This window comes from Triturus cristatus, chromosome 3_1 (genome assembly GCF_964204655.1).
Source record: "Triturus cristatus chromosome 3_1, aTriCri1.1, whole genome shotgun sequence".
Taxonomy (NCBI): Eukaryota; Metazoa; Chordata; class Amphibia; order Caudata; family Salamandridae; genus Triturus; species Triturus cristatus.
This window is the reverse complement of record NC_140583.1, coordinates 504,601,049-504,624,815: the sequence shown is the minus strand read 5'-3', so window position 1 is coordinate 504,624,815 and position 23,767 is coordinate 504,601,049. Positions and strand designations below refer to the sequence as shown.

General features: G+C 46.8%; 1 protein-coding gene across 1 annotated transcript in view; it reads left to right on the top strand.

Annotated features, from left to right (window-relative positions):
* LOC146860487 (protein regulator of cytokinesis 1-like) overlaps positions 1-23,767 on the top strand; it is a 527,922-nt gene that overhangs the window by 179,310 nt on the left and 324,845 nt on the right. The window contains exon 7 of the mRNA XM_085644388.1: positions 4,839-4,986. Coding sequence (XP_085500514.1) covers positions 4,839-4,986 — 148 coding nt within the window. The remainder of the gene's footprint in view (positions 1-4,838; positions 4,987-23,767) is intronic.

The window sequence follows — 23,767 nt, the reverse complement described above, 5'->3', positions numbered from 1 at the left end:
GTGTAAGGCACAATTTATTTTAGGAGGTGGATTATCAGCCCCATTGCACTTCCAAGATGAGTCCAGATATATGGAATCCCAAATGGGAGAGTGGAATGAACTGTCCCTGCCCAGCTCGGTGTGGCGAGGCCAGGATGGAGCCTGGGAGAGGGCCACCCTGGTCCTGGGTCGTGCTGTGAGTGGGTGCCGAGCAAAGTAGAATGCAGCTCCTTACCTCCAGTAGCCAAGTGGTTGTAGACTTTTCGGGTACTGGGCGCAAGGGTGCAGCGAACCAAGGTGGCTAATCTGGCTGGGGATGGATTATACCACTTGTAGGTACGTTGCATCATTTTCAGAAGGGCGGGATCCAGGTTGCCATTTTGAGTGGTGTCAGGAGGAGCATTGTATCTGGTCATTCGATTGCATGTTGGGCGAAGGCTGACCACTTTATTTTCCTTCTAGCAATTACAGAAGGAGCAGCAGAGTATTAGTGGCTATGTGCAGTGGAGGAAACCTCTGCAGTCATTTCAAGACTAACTCCCCAGCAGAGCGCAGCGGCTAGGGGGCCATCTTTAATGGATGCTAGCCACCCCCACACCCCCCGGAAATTATATAATTAAAAAAAAATGTAAGCAGTCGTGGACCCCCCCTCCCTAAGCAGGCTTTGCAGACCTCCAGGGATCCCCAGGACCAATGGTAAAGGCCATATGCCATAACGGTTCATTGGGAAAAGTTGCTATCTTCTCTTTGCTTGATCGGTTTATTATGAAACGCTATTACAAAGCCAGTAGTTCGGACTTTTTTTTTTTAAACTGTTTTATTTTCTACTGCAAGATTTCATGTATAGAGGAACATTTAAAGCAATACATGTTCATGCCGGTTTTCTTCCTGCTAATACCAAGGGCAGTCGCTGTTGAGCATTCCCATTAGTCCATCTGTTGCACCGTTACTCCTCACTTTCCTCTGGAGTTGACGGTTGGCTCGGTGCTCTTGGATTGTGATATTTACATTGTACAACACAGTTTAAGCTAAACGTAATTTAGAGCATTGCAGTCCCACTCCCTCCTTGTCTATTACCTTATCAGTTAGTGCTGCCTAAGCCTAGTGTCTTCTACCATCTCCTCCTACACCCCCCCTCCCCCCCCATCTATTTGAGGTTGTATGATTCAAAGTCGCTGATTGTGCTGGCATCAAAGCATGCCTTGTCTCCCTACTTCGTGAATTCCAAGCACACATTGTATGCCTGTTAAGTCTAGTGTGTTGGTGAACAGCATAACCAGTTATTCCAACTGGCCTGTGAGAGGGTGTTTGCATTGCCCATGCGTCCTTCACCATGGAGGGCGATGCCCTCCTCCGTAGCCCATTTCTTCACCTCCTCCGTAGCCCATTTTCTCACCACCTCCTTCCAGCGGCACCTGGGGTGGGGGCACCATCCGGGGTTATCATGTGCATTGCTCCAGCTTTTCGAATGACCACCAAGGCCAGGAACTTTGATCCCGTCCTACCTGGTTTCAGCGGTGCCTGCAAGCCCAAGATGCAGATTTCAAGTGCATGGAGCCCCCATCGAATTTATCACTGTACCCAGTGTTGAGGTAACCTCTTTCCAGAAGGCCACTATCACCGGCCATGCCCACCTCCTGTGCAAGAAATCCGTGCATCTGAGTAGCACTTGACATCGGTGCCACTGATGACATTAAGCCCATGTGGCATTAAATACATGGTGTGTAAATAGTTGAAATGCGTAAATTTGCCTAACATTTATTGTGACAAGTATGTGTCAAAGTAAATAGGTTTCCAAGGATTGATTGTTAACTGTTCTATAGCCATGTAGGAAGGTTTTTACAGGGATCTGACAGATTTCTGTTGTAGAAAACGGTTTTGGTGTTGGTGACACGCCTGAACAAACATTCGGGACAGAGATGCACTCTGATCATCCTTATTCAGCTTTTATATTTTGACAACTGTAATTGTGTACATCCACTGTTCTCAACTATGCATCGCTCCCTACACATGCAGCAACGTCATGCCCGCTCCTGATACAGCTCAAACGGGCACTACCCGGCCCCCCTGGTCACGACCAAACATCCAACTCATTTTCTCAAACAGTCCATAGTCCTCCTTTCCACCTGTGGCGTGCAGGTCGAAGACTGGTCTCCAAATCATCGACCTTCCTGTTTTCTTCCTTATGTGTCTTTATTATAACCGGGCACACTTTGCACAGCAAGGGTACGGGAAGGGTTTCCAAACACTACGGCTTGCTTTAAGGGATCTCCGAGCTCTTGAATTGTTAATTTGTTTAGTGTCTCTTTTGTCTCCATATTCTACTGTTCCTACACATGGGTGTAGTCCGCACAGTAGATGCTGATAGTGTCAGCCTGTTAATTACCGACTACTTGGTGAATCCCCTATGATCACTGTCACCATATTGTATTATTGTAATAATGTGTTGGAAGTTCTACTAACTGCTGTACTGCGACAAATGACCTATAAAAAAAAAAAAATATATATATATATATATATATATATATATATATAATCTGTTATGGTGTACATATTTGTAACAATATACCTGGGTTTACCTTGTGGGAAAGTTAATGCCCAACACGGAAGGTCTGAGTTGATTCTGGTGACAATAGTAATGATAGTTGGCCTGATTATTATGAAAAGTTGGGGAAAAGGCAGTTTGCCTGGCATTTTTGTTGTAAAAAGCACATGCTAAACCCAGTAGGCATTCAAGGGCGGATTCTTTCTTATTACTTTTTTATTAAAGTCTCCTGATAGTTATCACAAGGCATCTCACAGATTGCGGTAATAGGCAAGAGTTTTGGTATTTGTTAACCCCTCTAACAGAAGGTATAGAAAATTTGCACCATGAGAATCGTTGTTAAAGATAGAATTTTGCTTTGCCAACTGTATTTTTTTTTAATACATTTGGAATTTTAGGACTCTCTGGATGCCTTGCTGGAAAGCTTGCGTTCAGTACAGTACAGGCCATTAATAACCTTATTATAGGCTTATTGGTGAATTGGAAATATTGCGCCAGCTTCCATATGTCTGGTCCATTTATTATGAAATGTTATGACGAAGTAGCCTGGCTTACTAACTGTGAGAAGCATTTGTTAAAGCCAGTAAGCTTGTAGCAGTGGATTGCGATCACATAATGTCAGAAGTTGTAGACGGGTGTTTTGTTGTATGCTATTTCAGATTTCTATAGTCAGCAGTGGTTTTGGTCTTGGTCAACACTGACCAACCCTGGGGAGATTATCACTTTCATTTTTGTTAGGCCCTATTCAGGAGTGTTTTATATAGTTTTGCCAACAGTAATTTTGTCAATAGTTGTGATTTGATAATCATAGGCATGCGGGTTGGTATCTATTTGATGTGCACTTCAGTAGTCCTCTGTTGGTTATAGTGTCAAACCAGTGGTAGAGGCTGGTGGCATTATCGATTTCACATGGAAGTTATATCGGAGTCATTGGGTGTGGTCTCTCTATAATGAAACGTTTTGTCAAAGCAAAAAGACCTGACTTACTTTCTGTAAAAAACATATGTTACAGGCAATAGCCTTAAGGATAGATTGATATTGCATCGTTCTGAAGGCTGTAGAAAGGTATTTGTTACTCTGCATCTTTCGGATTACTGCAGTAGGCAAGGTTTTTGATGTTGGTGACACACCATGGGGGGGTGTAAGATTTGCACTGTGGCAATCCTAATCGGGCTCCACTAGAAGGGATTCATGTTGCTATACCAATTTAATTTGTACTTGGTAATTGTATTTCGGTGTAACTGAAGGATGGCTTGGGGTGAAGCTTATGCCTAACATAGGTGTGAGTTGGTTATAATGGCAAGCCAATAATAAGTTATAGACCGAATTGTTTATTTTGAAAAGTTATGATAAATGCAATGGGAGTGATTTATTTACCATGTAACACATGTTAAGGACAGTAGGCCTTTAGGGGTTGATTGGGTTTTCACTGTTAAAGCCTGCAGTCTTGTTACATGAAATGGCACATGAAATCTAACCGATTACCCTTTCTTGGGAAGTATCTTGGTGTTGGTTGGCCTCTGGTATCCAGTCTTTATACCACAAACAACCAGGCAGTGCAGTTTAGTATTTCACCTAGTGTTCTCTAGAACCAGTTCCCTGTTTGGGGAAAAAAAAAAAACCTTCAAACTAACTGGCTCAAAATATTATCTAACCTCACATGCGCAGCGAGGTAGCATTAGTGATAACCTCACATGCGCAGCGAGGTAGCATTAGTAATAACCTCCCATGCGCAGTGAGGTAGCATTAGTGATACGGTGCTGTATTGCTATCGTGAGGCTTATGGAGACCTTTACAATCTACTCGGCCTTTGACCTTGTGCTTTGTTACCCCAATCACTTTATGGCACTATAGGATCAGATTACACTATTATATTCTGTATCCCCCCCCCCCCCAATAAATATGTAACGTGTTTGCACATATAAATATATATTCATATAACCACATCTGTATTTGTGCCTAAATAATATAACCTGCATTGAACGATGTCCCTCTAACTTGTAGACTGAGTTTTGTGAGGTGTAAGCTCTGGTGTTAAATTTGCCTAGGACTGCCAAACGACAAAATATTGTTCTGGGGGTTAGGACGAGGCAGCTGCATCTATGAGGACTGAAAGTCTGAAGAAACCACATTCTCACCTGGTCTTGCGACTGAGATTGTCATTAATTTAGTGTTTGTTATTCCTGTGTTTGGAATCCTTTTCTGATTGTCAGTTTTTGTTTTCCAAGTGCTTAAAATGTAATTGAGTTATTTGGTTGTTAAGTAATGTACTTGATTTATTTCTGAGAAGTTGTTACATTTCATCCTCTTCCAGCTGGTAGCTGAAGTGCAACGATTAGAGAAGCTTGAAAAGGCAAAACTATGTCCTATTATACGCGAAATTCGAGAAATATTGAAGTTCTACTGGAAACGCTGCTACTATACCCAGGAGCAGATGCAAACCTTTCTGCCTTTCTATGATGGTAGGTTTTTTATTTTATTCCACTACTGTACTTAATGTGTTTCATCTGGATATAGTTTCAAGAATATCTTTGTATCCTAGTATTGTGGGCAAGATATCGAGAACCAACATTTCATGAAGATAAGTGTATATAGGCAAGTATAGATTTACTAATCTTACGAGCATTCTATGTTCTTTGAAGATCTGCATATCCTCAAAGCACCTAGAGGTGGATTTCAGCAAAGTAAGCAAATACTTACCTATATAGACTTACCCTATTGGTATTTTTTACCTCCTTATTTTGCACATGATATTAAGGTACTATGGTTTTGAAATGATAGTTTGACAGACAGCCGTTCAGAGATTACATTCCTTTGATATCACTCTAAAAAGCTAGCAGTGCATGCAACTCCTTGTCATTCTGGTACTTTTGAACTCTGAATGGGAAGGTTTGATTAAAAATACTGTAGAAGTGTTATCACATCTTCCTTCAAAGGGTAAAAGTTGTTGTTGAACTAGAACAGTTAACTAGTTTATACATCAGCCTCTATAAAAAAAACAAAAAACTAAAGAGGCTAGTGGAAGGAGCTACCTAACTGAATGATGGACCCGTGATACCAGGACATGAGAGGTCCCTCTGTATACAGTGCTGGACTTACGGGCGTAGTTTTTGTTGCCGTGCTCACTCCCAACCTTTTATGGTTCAGGACCTGTGTTTTTCCCTTTTTGATAAAAAAACTTTGATTTTATTTAGAGGTGGGCGGATGTGGGATATCTTCCAAAGTGGCAGATGTCCCTTTCACGGTATTAGGAGTGGATTTAGGTCAGTGGCACTTTAAATACAGCGGATGGCCACTTTTAGAGGATGTCTTACTGCAAAACTTTAAATAATTGCTTTGCTGTTGAAAATGAGGCAAAGCACCCAGGGGCAGGAGCATAGAAGGATCTGCCATCAATTTACAGTTTAGTCAAACCACCATGGCAGACCACAGGTTAACGACCTCTTTTAGAAGTAATTTAACACCAGTGCAATGGCATAATTGACTGATTCTTATCCAGCAATTTATGCCCATACTGAATACAGGGCTTCTATTGGTACTGTCTTCTACGCCCATTACAATAACCTGTTGCGGTAAACTAGTGCAAAGTTTCAATCGAAGCAGAGGGTCTCTCCAGTAGAGGCTCTGATTATGTGAAATCTACTTGACTAACTTGCTGACTTCCTACACACATTTTCCTGTAGGAGACCTGACTTCCCAGCACATCACCACACACTGCTGTTTTTTGGGCATTGACTGGCAGACCGTGCATAGAATTTGTTGCAAAACCTCCACCATGACCTCGAAAGAGGGATTACCACTCCCATCTTAATTCCTTTTGAGAGGACATTCTAAAGCTCCTCATCAAAAGTGCAGTGGAGCAATTACTGGAGCCTCAAAGGGATTCTGTTAGACATTTTCTTAGTCTGGGGAATGGTGGCCCACCCATCCTAGCTCTAACCAAGCACACCACAAAAAGTGATTTCAGAATTGTGATCCATCAAGACTGCCCGCAGTCCATTAACAAGGGGCTTCCATTGTCCTTTTTATTGTCCATCAACCTTCTAGCTTCCGTTGCCTTGGAATACACCTACTTCCATATAAAAATCATCTGCGATACAAAAGGTATCTCCACTTCATTGTAGATGGACAGCACTACCACTTCAGAGCCTCGTCATCCAGCCTCCAGTAGACCCCATGTCTCCACCAAATGTATGGCACTGGTGGTGGCCCACCTTCTGTGACGAGGAGTGTCTTCATGATTGTAAGTAAGTAATATGTTTATTGTACAGTTAATTAAAACCATTACATGATTGGACTTCAGACTACTTTTGGACCCTCCTTTCTGAATCCCAAGCCCATGTAGTAGTTGACTCTTTACTACATCTTGTGCTCTGGGAGGATATCTACCGGAGTAAAAAGATCTACCATCACACCCAGCACTGAGGAGTTCTTCCTATGGGCTTGGATTTGCACCGCAAGCCTCAACTACCATTCGCCTGAGAGGTTTCTGACTTCTAGGCTTGGCAAAGGCCGATGCATAGTCTCTTATGGACTCATTGTCTTCCTGCATTATGTTGGTCCTTGAATGCCGTCTAATTATGAGACACATTCAGAAGGAGCGGAATCACCATTGGTAATTCGCAAGACTATGGGATAGGCACTTTCTTGTCATTTAGAAGGAAAGATGCTTCAGTGTGGTGTGGAATCGACGGTTTAATTTAAAAGGGTTAAAATATGGTTTCTGAAGACCCTCCGTCCCATGGTAGAAAGGGCTTCTCGGTGAATGGATGTGGAGTCCATCCACAAGAACACACTCAGCGGTCAGACTCTTGAACCTGAACATAAACGTCTGAGCTCAGGTCTGTCACATAGGCTCTGAAGGCCTCCTTAACAGGATCGAAAAACCGAGGTGTTGGTGAGAACAGACAACCTGACCGATATCCGTTTTGGAGAGCAGGGTGGTCTGAAATCTTGTGTTAAAGAGGGCTCAAGTCCTTTGACACTTGCTAATATGCGATATCATTTTAACTGTAAAATACGTGCCAGCACTGTAGACACATGGGCTGATAGAGCAAGCATGATGAATGCTGCCATGAATGGTAGCCTGACTCTGTTCAGCTGGACCTGACTTTAATGAGATGTGGGGCACTGATCGCGTTTGTTTGCAACTGCAGGGAACTTTAAATGCCACTTCGCCACCAAATGAATGTCCAGAGATGCAGAATTTTCTCGCACAGGGTATTTGCCCATGTTTTTCCTATGGTCTTTCTGGTCCCTAGAGATCTTTGCTGACAAACTAACTTTGAGAAATATTAGTGACTTCAGTCTTGGCGAGGCGCTCCTAGTGCACTGGTCTCTTGAACCTCCATCACAGTCCAGAATTATGTCAAACGCTTCACTGATCTAGGCTTGAAGCGTTCTATCAACATTCCTGAGTACTTCATGGAGAAACTGAGTGGCCAGAGTAGTTTTCACTGTCAAGTCATGAGCCTTAAAGGGGGGGCGTGGCCAACAAGCCAACATGGCAGACGAGAGCAGCTAGAGCTCCGTCCCCATTCCCTTGGTTATCCTGAAAATATCCGGCCCCCTGAGCCATCCATGCCCAAAAAGCAGAGGGGTGGCCTGAAAATCGCCTGCGGCTACTGCCGGTGTCGTCTTTGCCCAGAAGCAGTATAGTCAGTGCTTTAAATGGAAATTAGAAGAGCCGGTACTCACTAATTAGACTGGGTGGGTAGTTAGGGGCGTGGCTGTGAGCCAGAAATTTAACAATAGCCACATGTAAGCTTTTGTCATGTAAAGCACTTGAACGTCCATGGGCCAAACTCCCTGGTTAAGGGAGTTGTCCAGAATCACAGGATGATGAGCCGACGTGGGGATTCGACCCTGGTTCTTCAGTTCAACTCTCGGCACCTCTGACCATTCCTCATAGTGACCACACCGTCATCCGCTTCATTCAAAACGCATGCACAGACGTCACCCAAGGATTACACTGACACTTTCATTGTGGGTGAAGAACTGCTGCAGGTTTATTTCATACAACATAAGTATGACGATAAATGGGTTATCTTACGGGCGATCCAGGGCAAGCAGCCCCTCGCTGCTCCGCCCGCCTGGTGAGCCAGCACGCACGGTGGGTCGATGCCCGGCAGTGCGGCACATATTTATTTTCAGATCATCCACTGGGTCACGTGATCTGTCTCCTACTCCCGCCCCTTCTGACAGGGGCGGAGCGTGTTGTGGCACACCCCCGGTTGGTCAGGCCCCCCAACCGCCCGAAGGACTAACGGTGCGCCGTCGCGGTCTTCCCAGAACCCCCTTCGGCTCGTGGACCTTGGCTCGGGCACCCTTACTGTGCCGGACAGGGGTACCCTTACTGTACCGCCTGTCGCAGAGGTACCCTTACTGTACCCGTCTGCCTCCAGATCGCCCTGTAACTCCGCCACAGCTCTGGGGAGGCTACCGTCGCTGCCAGAGCCCCCCCTTCCTCCCTTTGCTGTTATATGTGCCCTGCCCCTGCGAGCCAGCTTATAATGGGCTAAATTAGGGGTCCTGTTCTGTAACCCGTAAAAGACGGCATTAATTTGCAACATTACTCAGAAGCCCAGGGCAGACGAACAAAGGATGTCTTTGGGCCCCACTGCCGTAAGCTTAGACGTGACTGGTGTTCCTAACCTTCAGAGCGATGCCACAGCAGGTCATCCTAACGTAATTATGGGAAGATCTAGCACCTGCATATGGAGCCAGAACTGAACCATAGCTGAATTCCTCAATCCATCGCTTCCCTTCATATCCTAGCACGAAGGTTTTAATTTCCACTCTATCTACAAAGGTGATGTATTGATAGCGTCATGGTTCCTGAGTTGCTGCTGCTACTGCGAGGATTGCATGATTTCTCGGCTGGGCAAAACATTTTTAACGCCACTGCTAATCGGACGCCTTTATATGACTGACTGAGCTGCCGAAGAATACATCTCTCCGCTCGAGGACCCAAATTTGTGAATGTTTCCCAACTCCCTGGCTCCAAGAAAGGCTGAGCGGGAAGAGCAGCACCTAAATCTGTTTCTCAGGCTGGGAAATATGGCATTGGTAACAAGGCATAGGTGAATTAGGCACTTCCTAAGTTTTAGCCTTTCTACTTGCAAATTAAATTCCATTAAATAGGACGGTAGAGTCTTATACTAGTCCCGCTGTCCATCCCAATCTTTTCTTGCTCTCCACTGGGACAGCATATCCAATTGCCTCGCTTGTTGAATAGAAGCTACCTTTCGGACTTTATTGCTGCTGGAAAGGGGTCAATAGGATTGTCTACAGTCCTTGTTATACCGGTGTTGCTGTGCTATAGGTAACTTAAGGGTGGAACTCACGAAATACCTTCAAGATGTTATGTATGACACACAAACCTAGGCCTACAAATTGCCTCAACACAGCACAGGCTGCTGACTTTCCTATATACACCAAGCTGCCACTATGACTGATTTGAGGGAAACCTTACCCAGCTGTTCTCAGGCTGCTGGCTTTCCTGTATGGACTAAGCTGCCACTATGACTGTGAGTTGAAGAAAACATTACACCGGCTGGTTCCGAATAGCACGGCTTAAAAATAAGGCCGCAGCATCTCTTGGCCTAAGCGTAGAACTCACCATAATAAATCAGTATTCCGAATCCAAATATTTAACCAATATTTGATCTCATGTGACTATCTTAATCACCATCAGCCAGGCCTACTTCAGTGATGGTGGCATCTGGTTCACGGCTTTCAGGAATGAAACGGCCTTCAAGTTAAATTTGCAGTTTATGGTAGTGCTGCATGACCCGTAAGGTATCGAGTGGTTGCGCGCTTTACCTGCGCACCAAATAACGCTACACCAGGGACACACTCCTTTCTTAGTAGGCACGGGGAGATTAAGTGATTTTTCCAGAATCACTGCATATTGATAAGGCGCTGAGACTTCGGGCCTAGTCCTCTCCAGCATCTAGTAATGGGCCATGCACTAGCTAGTTGTGCATGGAAAGCATAAGTTACAGTACGTAAAGTTTGAAGTCTGTCATTTTCTGCCCGATAAACAAGTTTCATTGGGTATCCCTAGAAAATGATGCTTAGTTGCCGGAAATAATTTGGTTTGTATAGCGCTGGTTATGATTAATGTAATTCAGCACGCCCCTAAAAGCGTTGTAGAGCTCTTGCGGAACGGCGATGGTGGTGCCCTGTGCAAGAATGTTGTTGGCGCCCCCCCAATGCCGCCTCCACCACAGATTCACTCACTAGCCCCCTTTAACAGTTGACCAAGTTTCCATAACCACACTCTAAGATGCATTTAATTAGTCAGATAGCGCTACTCCTACCCGTGTAGGGTGTCCGAGAACTTTGCATCTCACACAAAAAACCGCCGAGCCAATCAATCATACGCATATGACTCAGTGTATAGGAAAGGTTACCCGAGCCAAAGGACTAAAGTGTAGGAGACTCATGTCATCCCTACTGGCAGGCAGTGTAGTTTAAGGCTGCTTGGTGTGGAGCGCTAATGCACGCTTGGCAGTAACGATTGTGGCCGCTGCTGGACTGGAGCAGCGCCGCATACCGGTCGGGAGCTGAACACAGTGAGCGCGCTCCCTAAGGTTAGGTAGAGCGCACCCACAAGTACCCGTCGCACTGCGGACTGGAGCCCTGAAGGCGACTGCCGGACCCAGCGAACGGCCCACAGCATTGGGAAGGGGGCTGCGCCCTGGATCAACGGAGCCTCGCACCGGACGGCATCACCTGTGAGTGGGGGTTTTGGTGGGCTCGTAAATGGCACCCAGTGCCAGAACGGAGGTTCACGAAGGCGAGCGCAGATTATATTGAATCGTTGCCAGCAGCGACAGCCGTGACTGCAGCCGAGTCAGAAGTGATTTGAAGCCTGACTGTGCAGCCGAGGACTAGGCCGAGAGGAGAAACCAATGACAGTGCACACCTGCTTCAAGCCTGAGGTTGGTCCCTCCACTGGGAGGGGGGCCTGAAATCATCTGCAGAGCACGCTCCCTAAAGGAAGGAGGAGCGCTCAGAAGGGCAGAAGCGCTGCTGCCTGGACCCGGCCTGCACCAGCACCGTCCGGTGAGAGGCTGCATGAAGAAGCACTAAACTCCTCGGCCCTAAATCTTCTCCTGTGCATGGGAAACTCTGTGCGGCATGACAATTCAATGAGGGAGAGCTAACACAGTGGACACTGTGGGCCAACACGGACCCGGCTGGGCCCTGGAGAGACACCTGCACCTAGCTGGGCCTCAATAAAACACCGCAGAATACTGGTGTTATTGTGTAGGGTACTGCGGCCAAATTGCCATCACTTTAAGACACCTGCGAAACCTGTCAGTTATTTCACTGCACACTCAGTCTATCCTGCGGATGCTGGACGCCGCTGGCGTTGGGACAGATGCTGAAGGAACGCCCCAGATAATTGCACTGCTGTTTAGAACATGGTAGAGCCCGCTGGCACAGTGTCCCGGAGGAGGCGTTGACCTGAGTGGTGCTCAGTTAAGAGACGCATACAGGTAATCGCAAAGGACCCAGCGGCAAGCACCTGGTCCTTAACGGTGCGGTCAAGCAGGAAGCACTCATAACCTTGCTGTGGACACCCCATTGCCTCTCATACCTACAGCGCAGAACGCCCATGAAAGTCCTGACTGGGGAAGATCACCGCTACTAGAGCGTCCAGTCCTCGCTAGCAAGCCGGTCTCCTAACTGACACGCACGACGTTGCTGGTGTGACCCCAGCTGTGCATAGTGTATACCTTCAGTGAACCAGCTGGCAATGGGCTGATTACGTATGAATACCCAGCAAACTGGCGTGCGCTCCGGCAGCTCGGAGTCTGGGGCGAACAGATGGGGAAGTGACACGGCGAGCCGCACACAGCACTCTGCTACACTTGACTCGGTGTTAGCTGCAGTAGAGAAAATTGGAGCCACTTTAGACCAGACATGGACCTCCTTGGAGTCTCAAATAGACACGGTCACCTCGGACTTCACCCTGTTGCGGGCTGGCCACCATAACCTGACCGAGAGTCCACTGCAGGAACAATCACTACCAGAACTGAAGCCCATAACCCATAGTTACACTGCGGCCTTACAAGATCTGCTGGACCGTATGCACTCTCTGTAAGCCAGAGCTGAAGATGATCAAGGGCTCTCACGCCGCAATAATTTCAGAGTGGTAAGCCTTCCAGAAGGTCAGAAGGGACTCCGCCCAGAAGAATGTCGAGCGTTTGCTACCTGACATCCTGCCGCCCGGAGCTCTTTCTGCACATTTTGTGGTTGAGAGGGCACACAGGGTACCGGCAAACAGACCTCCCCAGGTGTCTGACCGCTCTGCTTCCTATTCAGGCTCCTCAACTACAGGGATAGGGTTGTGGTGCTGCGGGAGACCCGCAAACTAACAGACCTTAAGGTTGGCGGTAGCCCAATCATGGTATTCCCAGACTACACGGTGCAGGTACATTGCCGCAGGAGCACCTACACTAGTATCTCCTTGACCTGGAACTCTACTACTCCCTGTTTCCAGCTAAGCTAAGGGGTGTGGCGAAAGGTGTGACCCGTTTCTTTGATTCGCCTGAGGTCTGGGACTGATTGGAGGAGTCTGCTCTGCTGTCGTGGCTGAGAACTCCTGCGGTGGACGCCCCCAGGAAATGGAAATCATCATCTGGGTAGACATGGAGGCCTTTGCAGCACAAGTGAGCCCTGTGAGCCCTCCGTGGCTCCTGACCCTGAGCAGCGAAGAGTGGAACGACTGGATGCCATACAAGTGGCAGAAAGGATTGGGACCACAACGTATCAGGGAGACAGCTCTGAGCCCCCTTGAGCCGTTGATGCCCAGTCGCTTGTCATCCCCATGAATGGACGAACCGCAGCTACCCGCTGTCACCCCACAGACTGCTTATGACATGATCTGACAGAGTGTGGGCCTCGAATCAAGGAGAGTGGAACTCTGCACGCAAGTACTCACTCAGTTACCATGCCTGCTAGGGGGCTAACCAATACTCATGAACATTGCTCTTTACTAAAGTATAGGAAGCACGCATATGCGTGTTTCACAACACTGTTGGCAAACTAACACAAAGGTTTTGCATGCTACCATACATATATAATGGCCAGGATAGCTATTAGTGGTGCTCTGATACATAGGGAGAACTGTACCTTGCGTAGCTACACCATACACCAACCCTTAACAGAATTCACCTTGCAGCTGTGAGTTGTCATATGGTGTTTAGTTGTTTGAGCAGATGCATGTTGCCTCTCTGCTCTTCCCCAGTTATGTCACACAAAGTTTTTATTCACACCCTTGGTTAATGTTAATACTCACCTACCTATGGAGCTCGCAGTTGCATCTTGTAAACTCACAATACTTTCTGTGTTGCCACCTATCTAATCGTTTAATGAACCTGCCATGCGTCGCACTGTCGTCTAATCAAGTTACATCCCCCCACAAATGTAGTGACCTGGAATGTCCGGGGAATCCATATACCAGCCCGTAGGTATGAAATATATGCGTACCTTAAGCGCCACACAGCACACGTAGCGTTCCTACAAGAAATGCACATCTCACAGCCAGAAATTCGCAGATTGCAACAGAGATGGAAACGCCAAATACTGGCCACAGGATACTCTGCCTACGCTAGGGGGGGAAAAGATTTGGATTCCACCAGGCACCCAGTTTGAATCGGAAGAGGTCAAAATACACACACGGCAGATATGTACTCACAAAATGTCACCTCAACGGGCACCTCGTTGTGCTAGGCTTCATATATGCCCCCAACACGGAACAGGGCAGTTTCTGGCGCCCACTGAAAGACCCCCTCTCGCGCTGGAGTGAAGTTCCCTGGTTATTGGGGGTGACTTCAACTCGGTATTAGATACAACACTAGACCGAACGTTCCCACCACTACCGTAAACTGTAGCAACATACAACGCGAGACATTTGGGCGAGTGGCTGTGCTGCTGAGATTTGGTAGATGTGTGGGGGGCACTCAATCCACAGGCACGCCTATACTCCTACTAATCACACCCACATGGCCTACATGTCCGCATTGATTGCTTTGCAGCAAGTATGTCACTGTTAACAAAATGCCTTAGTGCGGATTATCTTGGCAAAACTCATTCAGACCACAACCCACACATACTGTCACTGCAGGGAGAGATTGAGGGTCCTATCGGCCATATCTGGCGGTTGCAACCTTTAGCACTAGAGGACCACCCATCCCCCCCCCGGCCCCCCCCATACAGAGCGGTAATAGATGCAGCGATACACTTTTGAACATAAGGCATTAATCGGGAGACAATGCATGGGGTTGACCTGGTTTATCGGAAGACAGCTAGATAGCGAAATTAAACACATTGAAGATGACCTGACCCGGCTTGAGGCACAACTAGCGCGGGGCATTTTTGTGCCGCCAGATATAGAAGAGCGGCGTAAACAGCATGCTGAAGTATTAGAACGACTGCGTTGCTTGAACTACGCGTCACACGCCACGCGCACCCACACAGCGGCGGACAGGGCCGGTAGATAGCTAGTGCAAATGATTAGGTAGGAATGCACATGGAAAACGGTATTGCGACTGCAGTCAGCGTCTTGGCAGATGCTTACCATGCAACAAGATATCCACAGAACGTTCATTACACCAGTATGTATCAGTCATCGAACCGCGTGACGTCACCCAATATAGACTCCTTTGGCCCTACAACAAATCACAACGGTTCAGGGGGACGAGCTGAACGAGGCAATCGCACTGCAGAAGGTCCAAGACGCAATACGCTCGTTGGCCACAGGCAAGGCACCTGGACCGGACACCTACCCAGACGAATACCACAAAGCTTATAAACCAATTTTGGCGCTGCGGCTCCTCGCAGTGTACCAGAACGCACAGGAAATGGGAACACTGCCGCAAACACTTCGTAAATCCCTATTGGTATTCCTTCCCAAACCTAACAGACGCGGAGCTGATCGGGTCATATCGACCACTAGTGCTGCTCAACACAGATTATATAGTATTCGCTAAAATCTTAGCGACTAGGCTGGCCACACTGGTGCCACAGCTAGTAGACAAGAATCGGAACGATTTCGTGCCAGCCTGCAGCACGTCACTAAACCTATGCTGGTTCCTCCGAGTGGCGCATTATTCCAAGGACAGCTGGGCACATGACGGGTGCCTAGTTTTAGACTTGGAGAGGGCGTTCAGCACCTTGGAATGGAGGTTCCTATTCGCAGTGCTGTAAAAATACAACTTAAGAGACGTGTTCCTGAGCCTTGTTAACCTACTGTACATGCGCCTGGTAGCCAGAATTAAGATGGGTCATTACCTATTGGATCAGTTCCCTATTGAACGCAGCACAAGGCAGGGATGCCCACTCTCCACTGTGGTTTGCACTGGCTGTGGAGCCATTGGCTGAGGCACTACGCGGTACCCAAGAACCATTGGGAGATGGCACGCATGCGGTCTCGCTGTATACAGGCGACCTATTGATATACCTCAGGGATGTTGGGCGGTCGTGTATGTCAGTCTAGGCTACACTATCAGAATTCGCCTCCGTATCAGGACAGTGAACTGGGACAAGTCATGTTTGTACCCCTTCGCGGAATCTACCCCAGATCCGCAACTAACCATCGGCGGCAAGCCAGTGCACTGGCAGTTGACAGTGTTCCAATACCGTGTGATTCATATAGATCGAGACCTGCAGGACTTTTTGGAAGGTAATCTGGGACACGCCATTACATAAGTACTGGCGCAAATGACCACCTGGAGCACCCTGCCTCTGGCGGTCATGGGTGGCCCTTCCGCGCTTATTATCACTTCATGAACCTACCACTCAATGTCAGGCCACCACTGTTTAAAGACCTGGAGTCAGACATGCAGCGGTTTATTTGGCATGGGTCACGAAGCAGTGTAGCGATGACTAAAATGTACCCATCGTTTGCTCCGGGAGGTCTTTCACTGCCTAACATAGAACAATAATATTTAGCAGTGCAGCTTCAATGAGTGGCATGCTGGCTGAGCTCGCGTCATCTTGAGGACACAGCAACACAAACAACCGGACTCACTCAATACCAAATAGAGATACTGTTCTACCCCCAATAGGAATAACACACCTACACAGCTATTGGTACAAGTGGCATACCAGTGCTACCGCTGCTGCCTTCGCATCACGCACCTAGTACCACCATATGCACCATCTTGCCCTATACTGGGCACACCCAGGAGACCTCAAGTGATATCTACTGTGGAACTGGTACACTGGGAGGAGGCAGGTATATACACTGGGGGATTTATATAGCGATGACTACCTCACCTCATCTCAGTTGCAGACCTAGCTGCTAGCTCTGACCTACCACGGTCCTTCACGCCGCAGTAACGCGCACACTAAGCATGTCATGGGGGGGGGGAGGGGCACTAGGATACAGGAACCGGCCACTCACTTAACCATTCAATATTTGCATGAACTAGGCACAGGCCGCCACCTAACAAGATGGTTTGCAGACTCCCTCAGCACACACGAAACCGCACCTGCTCTCCTTGCGTGCTAACTGGGACATAGACCTACAGACACCCGCCACGGACCGAGAGTGGACGCAAATATTTGAAAGCCCCACACGGATTCCCCGGAATGCCAGGTTTAGGCTTATCCAATCAATCCGGGGTTGGTAAAGCGCGCTACTCACCCGTGAGGGTCTCAAGGCGCTGAGGGGGAATGGCGGGGGGGGAAGAAGGGCTGCTCTGGTCAGTCATAAAGCCAGATCTTGAGAGCCCATCTGAAGGTGTGCAGGGTTGGGGAGCATCTCATTTCTTCTGGGAGAGTGTTCCATGTAGTGGCTGCCGTGTAGGAGCAGGCTCTCCCTCCAGCTCTGCTTCTGTGGATGCGGGGGACCTCTGCCAGGGCGAGGTCGGCTGAGCGGAGGTTCCTCTTGGGTGCGTGGAAACTCATTCGGTTGTTGAGGTATTTGGGTCCGATGTTGAGGGATTTATCCAATTGTATACAACAGATAGAGCCTACCTGACACCGGCAAAAATAAATATTTTGCGCATGCAGATGCCAAGTGTGCGAGGTGCAGTGAGACAGGGACAGACCTACTACACATGCTGTGGTCCTGCACAGTTATCCACACATATCGGGGAAAGGTCATTGCATGCCTATCCAAGTGCACAGAACGTACTTTAGACTGGACCTGCGAGACGTGCATACTGGGCCTTTACCAGAGACCCAAGAAGTACAAAGTGACATCTAGGTACATAGATCTGGGGCCGATAGTGGCTAAACTTTTACTTGCACATAGCTGGAAGTCCCCTGTGCCCCTGTTGGCTTAGGTCTGGTACCAATCGTTGTTATGCTGGGCGCAGGCAGAAGGCATAGCGCTCCGCCACGAGGACTAGCTGGGACTACGGAAGCAGCCTTTGGCGGCAGCATGAGATACAATCTTATCAGACTTTCGCACAGCTTGGCAGAGACTCTGGGGCACTAGCGGACACACCTGAGAGCGTTGGGGAACAGGCAGCAGGAGAACCAGCACATACTTGGACCACAGAGACCTCATGCTGACAAGGAACCCAAGCAGTGACTGGCACATGAATCAAAAAAATGCACAACACACCAGCAAGGTTGGGCAGCTGAGACACCTCGAAGGCATGGAATAACAGGAGTATGATGATTGAGGATGTACAAGCACAATACAGTCTCCGAGGGGTGAGATGTACGTTATGTTACTGTTATGTTGGTTACAAATCAAAATCTGACTGCCAAGTCTCTATGCCTACTGATCGCACACTGGACTAGAAAATGTAACTAGCTCAGCTGTGTCTTCTCGAAACTTTACAGTGTAACGCAGTTTTATCATGCTAATTATGCACACATATATCAGATGTTGTGTAAAATGTATAAAATACGAAGTTAAAAAAGAAAGACATGGGCCTTAAAGTGGAAAGGCGCGTCTGAATGAAGTCAAATAACATTGAGCCTTGAAGAATGCAGCCTTATCAAATTCTCTCCTGCTTTAATACATGGAGCCAAAATAGGATTCTAGAATTAATCGCTGAAGGGTCCTTTTTCATGGGTATTGTTATACCCCCAAATCTTTAAGCTCTGCAACACTCTTATCCACCAGAGTAGCCAATGTGTTAATGAAAGGACTATTTCAGACATTTCTACCACTGGTTAAACAGTCTCCTTTTTGGGAGCTAAACACTGGGTGGATGGGGATCCTCTCGAGCTTCTCTGACAATCTAGAAGACCTCACTGCTGAGGCGTTTTTTCAAAAGTCCTTTCCATCTTGGTAATATGTTTGGTAGGCTTGTAGGCGAGATCCAGGCATCTTCTGTCAAGGAACCATTCACTTAATGCATCAAGGGCTCACCTCTGCTTAACTCTTAAGTGCCTCGTCCACAGGTGTGATGCAGCCATTTGTTAAACCTCATGACCTTCCATACCCTCTACGGATGGCAAAGTCTGGGCTGAAATAGCCCTTGGGAAGTTTCAGAGGGCAGCTAGATTGCAGGGGTGAGCTATCAGCCGTGCAGAAAGGTGGTACTGGGGCTCACAGATGTGAAGGACCTATTGCACCTCAAATATTTTTTTTTTTTGTACTATCGCAGCAGGGAATGGGAGCCCTGTCCATTGTAGGGCCCATGGTACATTTGAGCCACTGCTGGAATAGTCTTTCCTCCTTTTAAGTAGTTTCGCAAGGCTTTTATTTACAAACACTGAATCTAGTCTTGGCGCCTGACCCAAATACGAGTTCTGGACAGTCTTTCCAAAGCTTATTAGGTCGACTTTACTTCTCACCTCGCCCCATTAGCAATTACAACAAGCATTGAAAATGTAATACCACAGAGTCACAAGCATCCATCCTCTTCCATGGAGAGACACCCGGGGTGCTCAAGGTCTTCCTCACACCGCAGTGAGTATAGAGGGGATAGTGAAAGAGCACAGATAGCACTGTACTCGGAGGCAGGGAGAGAGGTAGGAGACAGATGGGATGGGAGAGATTGGGGGAGCAAGGAAAGTGTACAAATGTGCTCTAGATGCAAAGGAGCCGGAGGCAGGACATGCACTCCCATTGAGGGATCAATGAAAAATTAACCCTCATAGTTCTGACATCAGCAGTGGAAGGATAAAACTGAGCCAATCCAAAGAGTGTAAAGAGGAAATACTCGGAGCCAGGACAAACCGAAGACTTGGGAGGACAACCATCCAATAAAGAACAGGAACCAAGACAGTCTAGAGCAATCGCAATCAAGGGACTGGCCCACAGACAATATGTAGCTCTGTATGCAATGTAATTGTAAATGCCTGCATTTGTAAAGCGCACCGCTACATCCGACGGAGGTGTCGCTGCGCTGGGGTCCGCCAGGAAGATTAAGCAAGCTATTGCCCAGAGTCACATGGTGCTGGGCTAACCAGCCACTGGAGCCGGGGATCGAACCGTGAGCCCTGTAATTCGGAGTCCGGCACCCTGGCCGTTGCGCCACATCTCTTCCACAATGCTGTCCGAGACCACTAGCTAAGGTTTTCTGAAGCGAGACTGCAAAAATGTGAAACTGGACTAAAAAGAAAAGTCAGTTTTGGAAAGCAGCAAGGCAGGAGAATGATGGGAGAATTGGAGTAAGATTGCTGTAAGGGGAATGAAAAGGGAAAGACAGATGTAGACATTAGTCACTCGGTCCTCTCTTTACTTCTGTATTACCTGTGAAGAAGATAGTATTGGATGAGAGAGGATGAAAAAGAGAAGGTGGAGAGAGGGGAGAAAAGGGAGGATACAGGAAGTGAAGGTAGAAAGAAAATGGAGTGAGCCAATCGCAGAAGCCTGCACGGTAGATGACGTAGGATCAGCCTAGTCTCTCTGCGGAAAGGAACATCAGACAGACACCCGTGTGTAGTATGCCTTTCCGGGTGTGGCATGTGCTAGAAAGCCCCAATAGTTTAATGAAGGGAGAGAACACACAGAGGAGAGAACACGGGTCTAGTGGGTAGTGTGCCGAAGAAGAGTGTGTGCCACTGAGGAGTATGTACAGGAGAGAGTGCCGTCCAGGAGGGAGAAGAGTGCAGCTAAAGAGTGCAGCCAAGGATTGAATGTGTCAGAGGGGAGAGAGTGCATATTGATGGGAAAGCGTAACAAACAATTAAATGAATGCTTGAATTAATATCGCACTCTAGGGCGTTCAGGGCTGCATTCCAGTCCATTTTTCACACACTACGTTACTTCCTCTACTTGTTCTGTCTTTCTGGCCCCTTTCTACTTCCGACGTCCCCTACATAGCTAAGGGAAGGACACTGCTGAAAGAATGTGGCATATGAAAGGAAATTTTTAATCGATCCTGTCGAGTTTTGTTGGAGGATAATCCATTATGAGTGGTGACTTCATTTGTCACGGTTTATATAGTGCTTAGAATCCTCAAATTCGCACGCCAGTCGCGATACAACTACGTGTGTGGCGCAGTCCTGGTTTCTCGCGGTCCTAACTGTCTGTACTCGAAGCGCGCACCTCCGAAATATAAATATCAGAGGCGCCGTGCGGCCCTGATTGCATCAGCCATGGGACACGCGGATATTAAAAGAAGACTCTATGAACAACCTTCGCCTCAGATGTTAAGAGAATCATTCCGCTGCCACTGAAAACTCCTGTACTTCATTTCCGCGAAACAAATAAGGTGCGCACTCTGGTTACTATAGAGACAGTACGTCGTACAATAGCATCCTCTGCTGGATTATTATTTTTGTAAATCTTCTATTTTACGGTGACCGTCAGACGGAACTTTGAGACAGGAGGGCACACGCACGACCGTGTTGCCCGGGATGAGGGATAGTTATGTGAAGGCAGCGTGATTGTAATAGATGCCCAATCAGAGAGCCGGACTGGCGCGTGCAAGGCAGCGTGACGAAACTTCTGATAAGAAACTTCGTCACGACAGCTGTAATGCAGGCGAGCCAGTCCAGGTGCGCCGGCACAGAAAGCCAAAGGGAGGCAACCTAAACACCTCATTTCCAATGGCAGGCCACCGTTTAACATAAACAGTGATGCTGGCCAATGGGAATGAGGGGCGGGGTATAAAGCCCTTTTGTAAAAGTACTCATCTGCATTAAATCTCGCCGAGCGAGCTGCGCATGTGCGCAGCAATGCTAGATGAGACCTAAAAAGTGCATTTGAGTTATACACATTAGAAACATTGCATAGCTAATAACTGACATTCTGGCATTCTCAGTTCCCCGACACCAAGCCGATCTAAAGAAAAAAAAAAGGGTCAATTTCAATTATATATTGTGATTAGAATGTATTTACATTCCTATATGGAATTCTGGCAGAATTACTGCATTATTTCCTTCTCTTTGAGACATTCAAAGATGGCGCTATGATTTGTTGACAAACTGAGCATAGTCTGTTTTCTGTCTCTACACCGGAAACTTCGAAAATGCTTTAAATGTTTAATGGCTGCCGCGTTTCATTGCAGAAATTGACGAAGGCTGAGTGCCGAAACGCGTCTTTGCCCAGGGTTCAAATAATAAATTCCTTTTTGAACTCTCCCCCGTGAGTGCTGTCGTCCGTGATGGGTACGATTACCTAATGGAATTGGGAGCTTGAAAATTTGAAGCGGGAACACCCCCGCTTGGCGTGCACCCGTTCGTGAGTGCAACTGGCTGGTGTTGTGGAGCGAATATATATATATATATATATATATATATATATATATATATATATATATATATATATATATATATATATATATATATATATATATATATATATATATTTTTAAGGTATCTTTAGTAATTTCATGTAAAGCAACATATGGAGTTGCCAACGTGTATATATTTTTTCTTAACTCGTAAAACCTCAGTAAAATAGCCTCTGGTTTTAACGTGGATTTGACATGGACTGCTAGATAGTGACATGATCCAGCATTTCAATAACTGCATGTGTCTCTCTGGTTAGGCTACCTAGCTAAATAGCAGCTCACCTTGCCATTTGTCTCCTAAATGCTGGGAGGCCTCTCGCTAGAAAATAGAGCACACTTTACTTGACGTATAGTTAAGACCGTAGCACATTTCCAAGTATTTAGTTAAGGCATCTGTAATGTGGAAATCCTGCATTAATTCTACAGCACATTGCTGCTTGAATGGGAAACAGTCAAGCTGCACCACCTGCACCCATGCTGGTCTGGGTTGGAATGCCTGCACAAAGTGAGTAGCCTTTCTGCATCATTTTTTTAAGGTGCTTTAAACGAGGTGGATGGGTTATCTGGAGATCGAAGTTAAATGTTTATTCCTTACATCGCTGCCTAAACTTTTTTCTTTAATTTATTATTTAGTTATTTTTTTATTAACTTACACTTTATGAAAGTAAACTTGCATAAAAGACCACAGTGATGGTAGGGTAAGTAACAACCAGAAAATTGAAGCAGAACTTGCAAAAAATCATGAACTATCCCAGCAGAATGTGTTCTCTTGACCAGCGCATCCGTTTGAAGAGGGCAACCCCTCCAAGACTCACTTATGTTCATCACAGGATAAAGGTCATGTGTAGGAAGCTGGTTCTGTATGCACTTTCCCCAAGTAACGTTTAGTGTGGACAGTCGGGTGGATCCCTAGAAATTAAATTAGATAATACCTTGCTCTCTTTTGTGGTACTCTGGTTGAGAAGTCAGGCTTACCAGGAGGGTGCATTTAGCATTGATGGTATACATTCAAGAACTGATGGCACACACTCAGACTGAATCCTGACCAATTCGGTAAGTCTGAAAAAGGTATTCTCGTATTTTGTCTAGAACCAAGCAGAACTTGGCACAGGTAAGTAGGATATGCTTTCAAATGCAAACCTTTAAAAGAAATTGCAATTGTGGTTGAAATTGCATTCCTTACAGGTTTGTATTTGCTTTTAAAGCCGTTCAGAATACAGTGAAATTACTTTCAATTCCTTTCGAATTACTTTTGCATTACTTTTCAGTTACTGTTGCTACTCAGGTGATATGCCTAGAAATCACACCATGGGTCCTGCAAAACACAAGTATGTACGACAGTCTTTGGTTCAAAGAAAGTTACCTTGGTCTTCATACAAAGTCAGTTCAACACTTCGAACATTTGAGGAGGAAATAAATCATAGCATGGATTCCTGTGGGGGAAAAGAATAGTAAACGACCTGCAAGAATAGTTGTTTGTGAACCTTGGGGAACCTTGGTTCCAACCACCAAGGCACTCAAATAGCACCACCGGTGGCACTAGGGCGGCTGGGTGCAGAGTGCAGGGGCCCAGCGT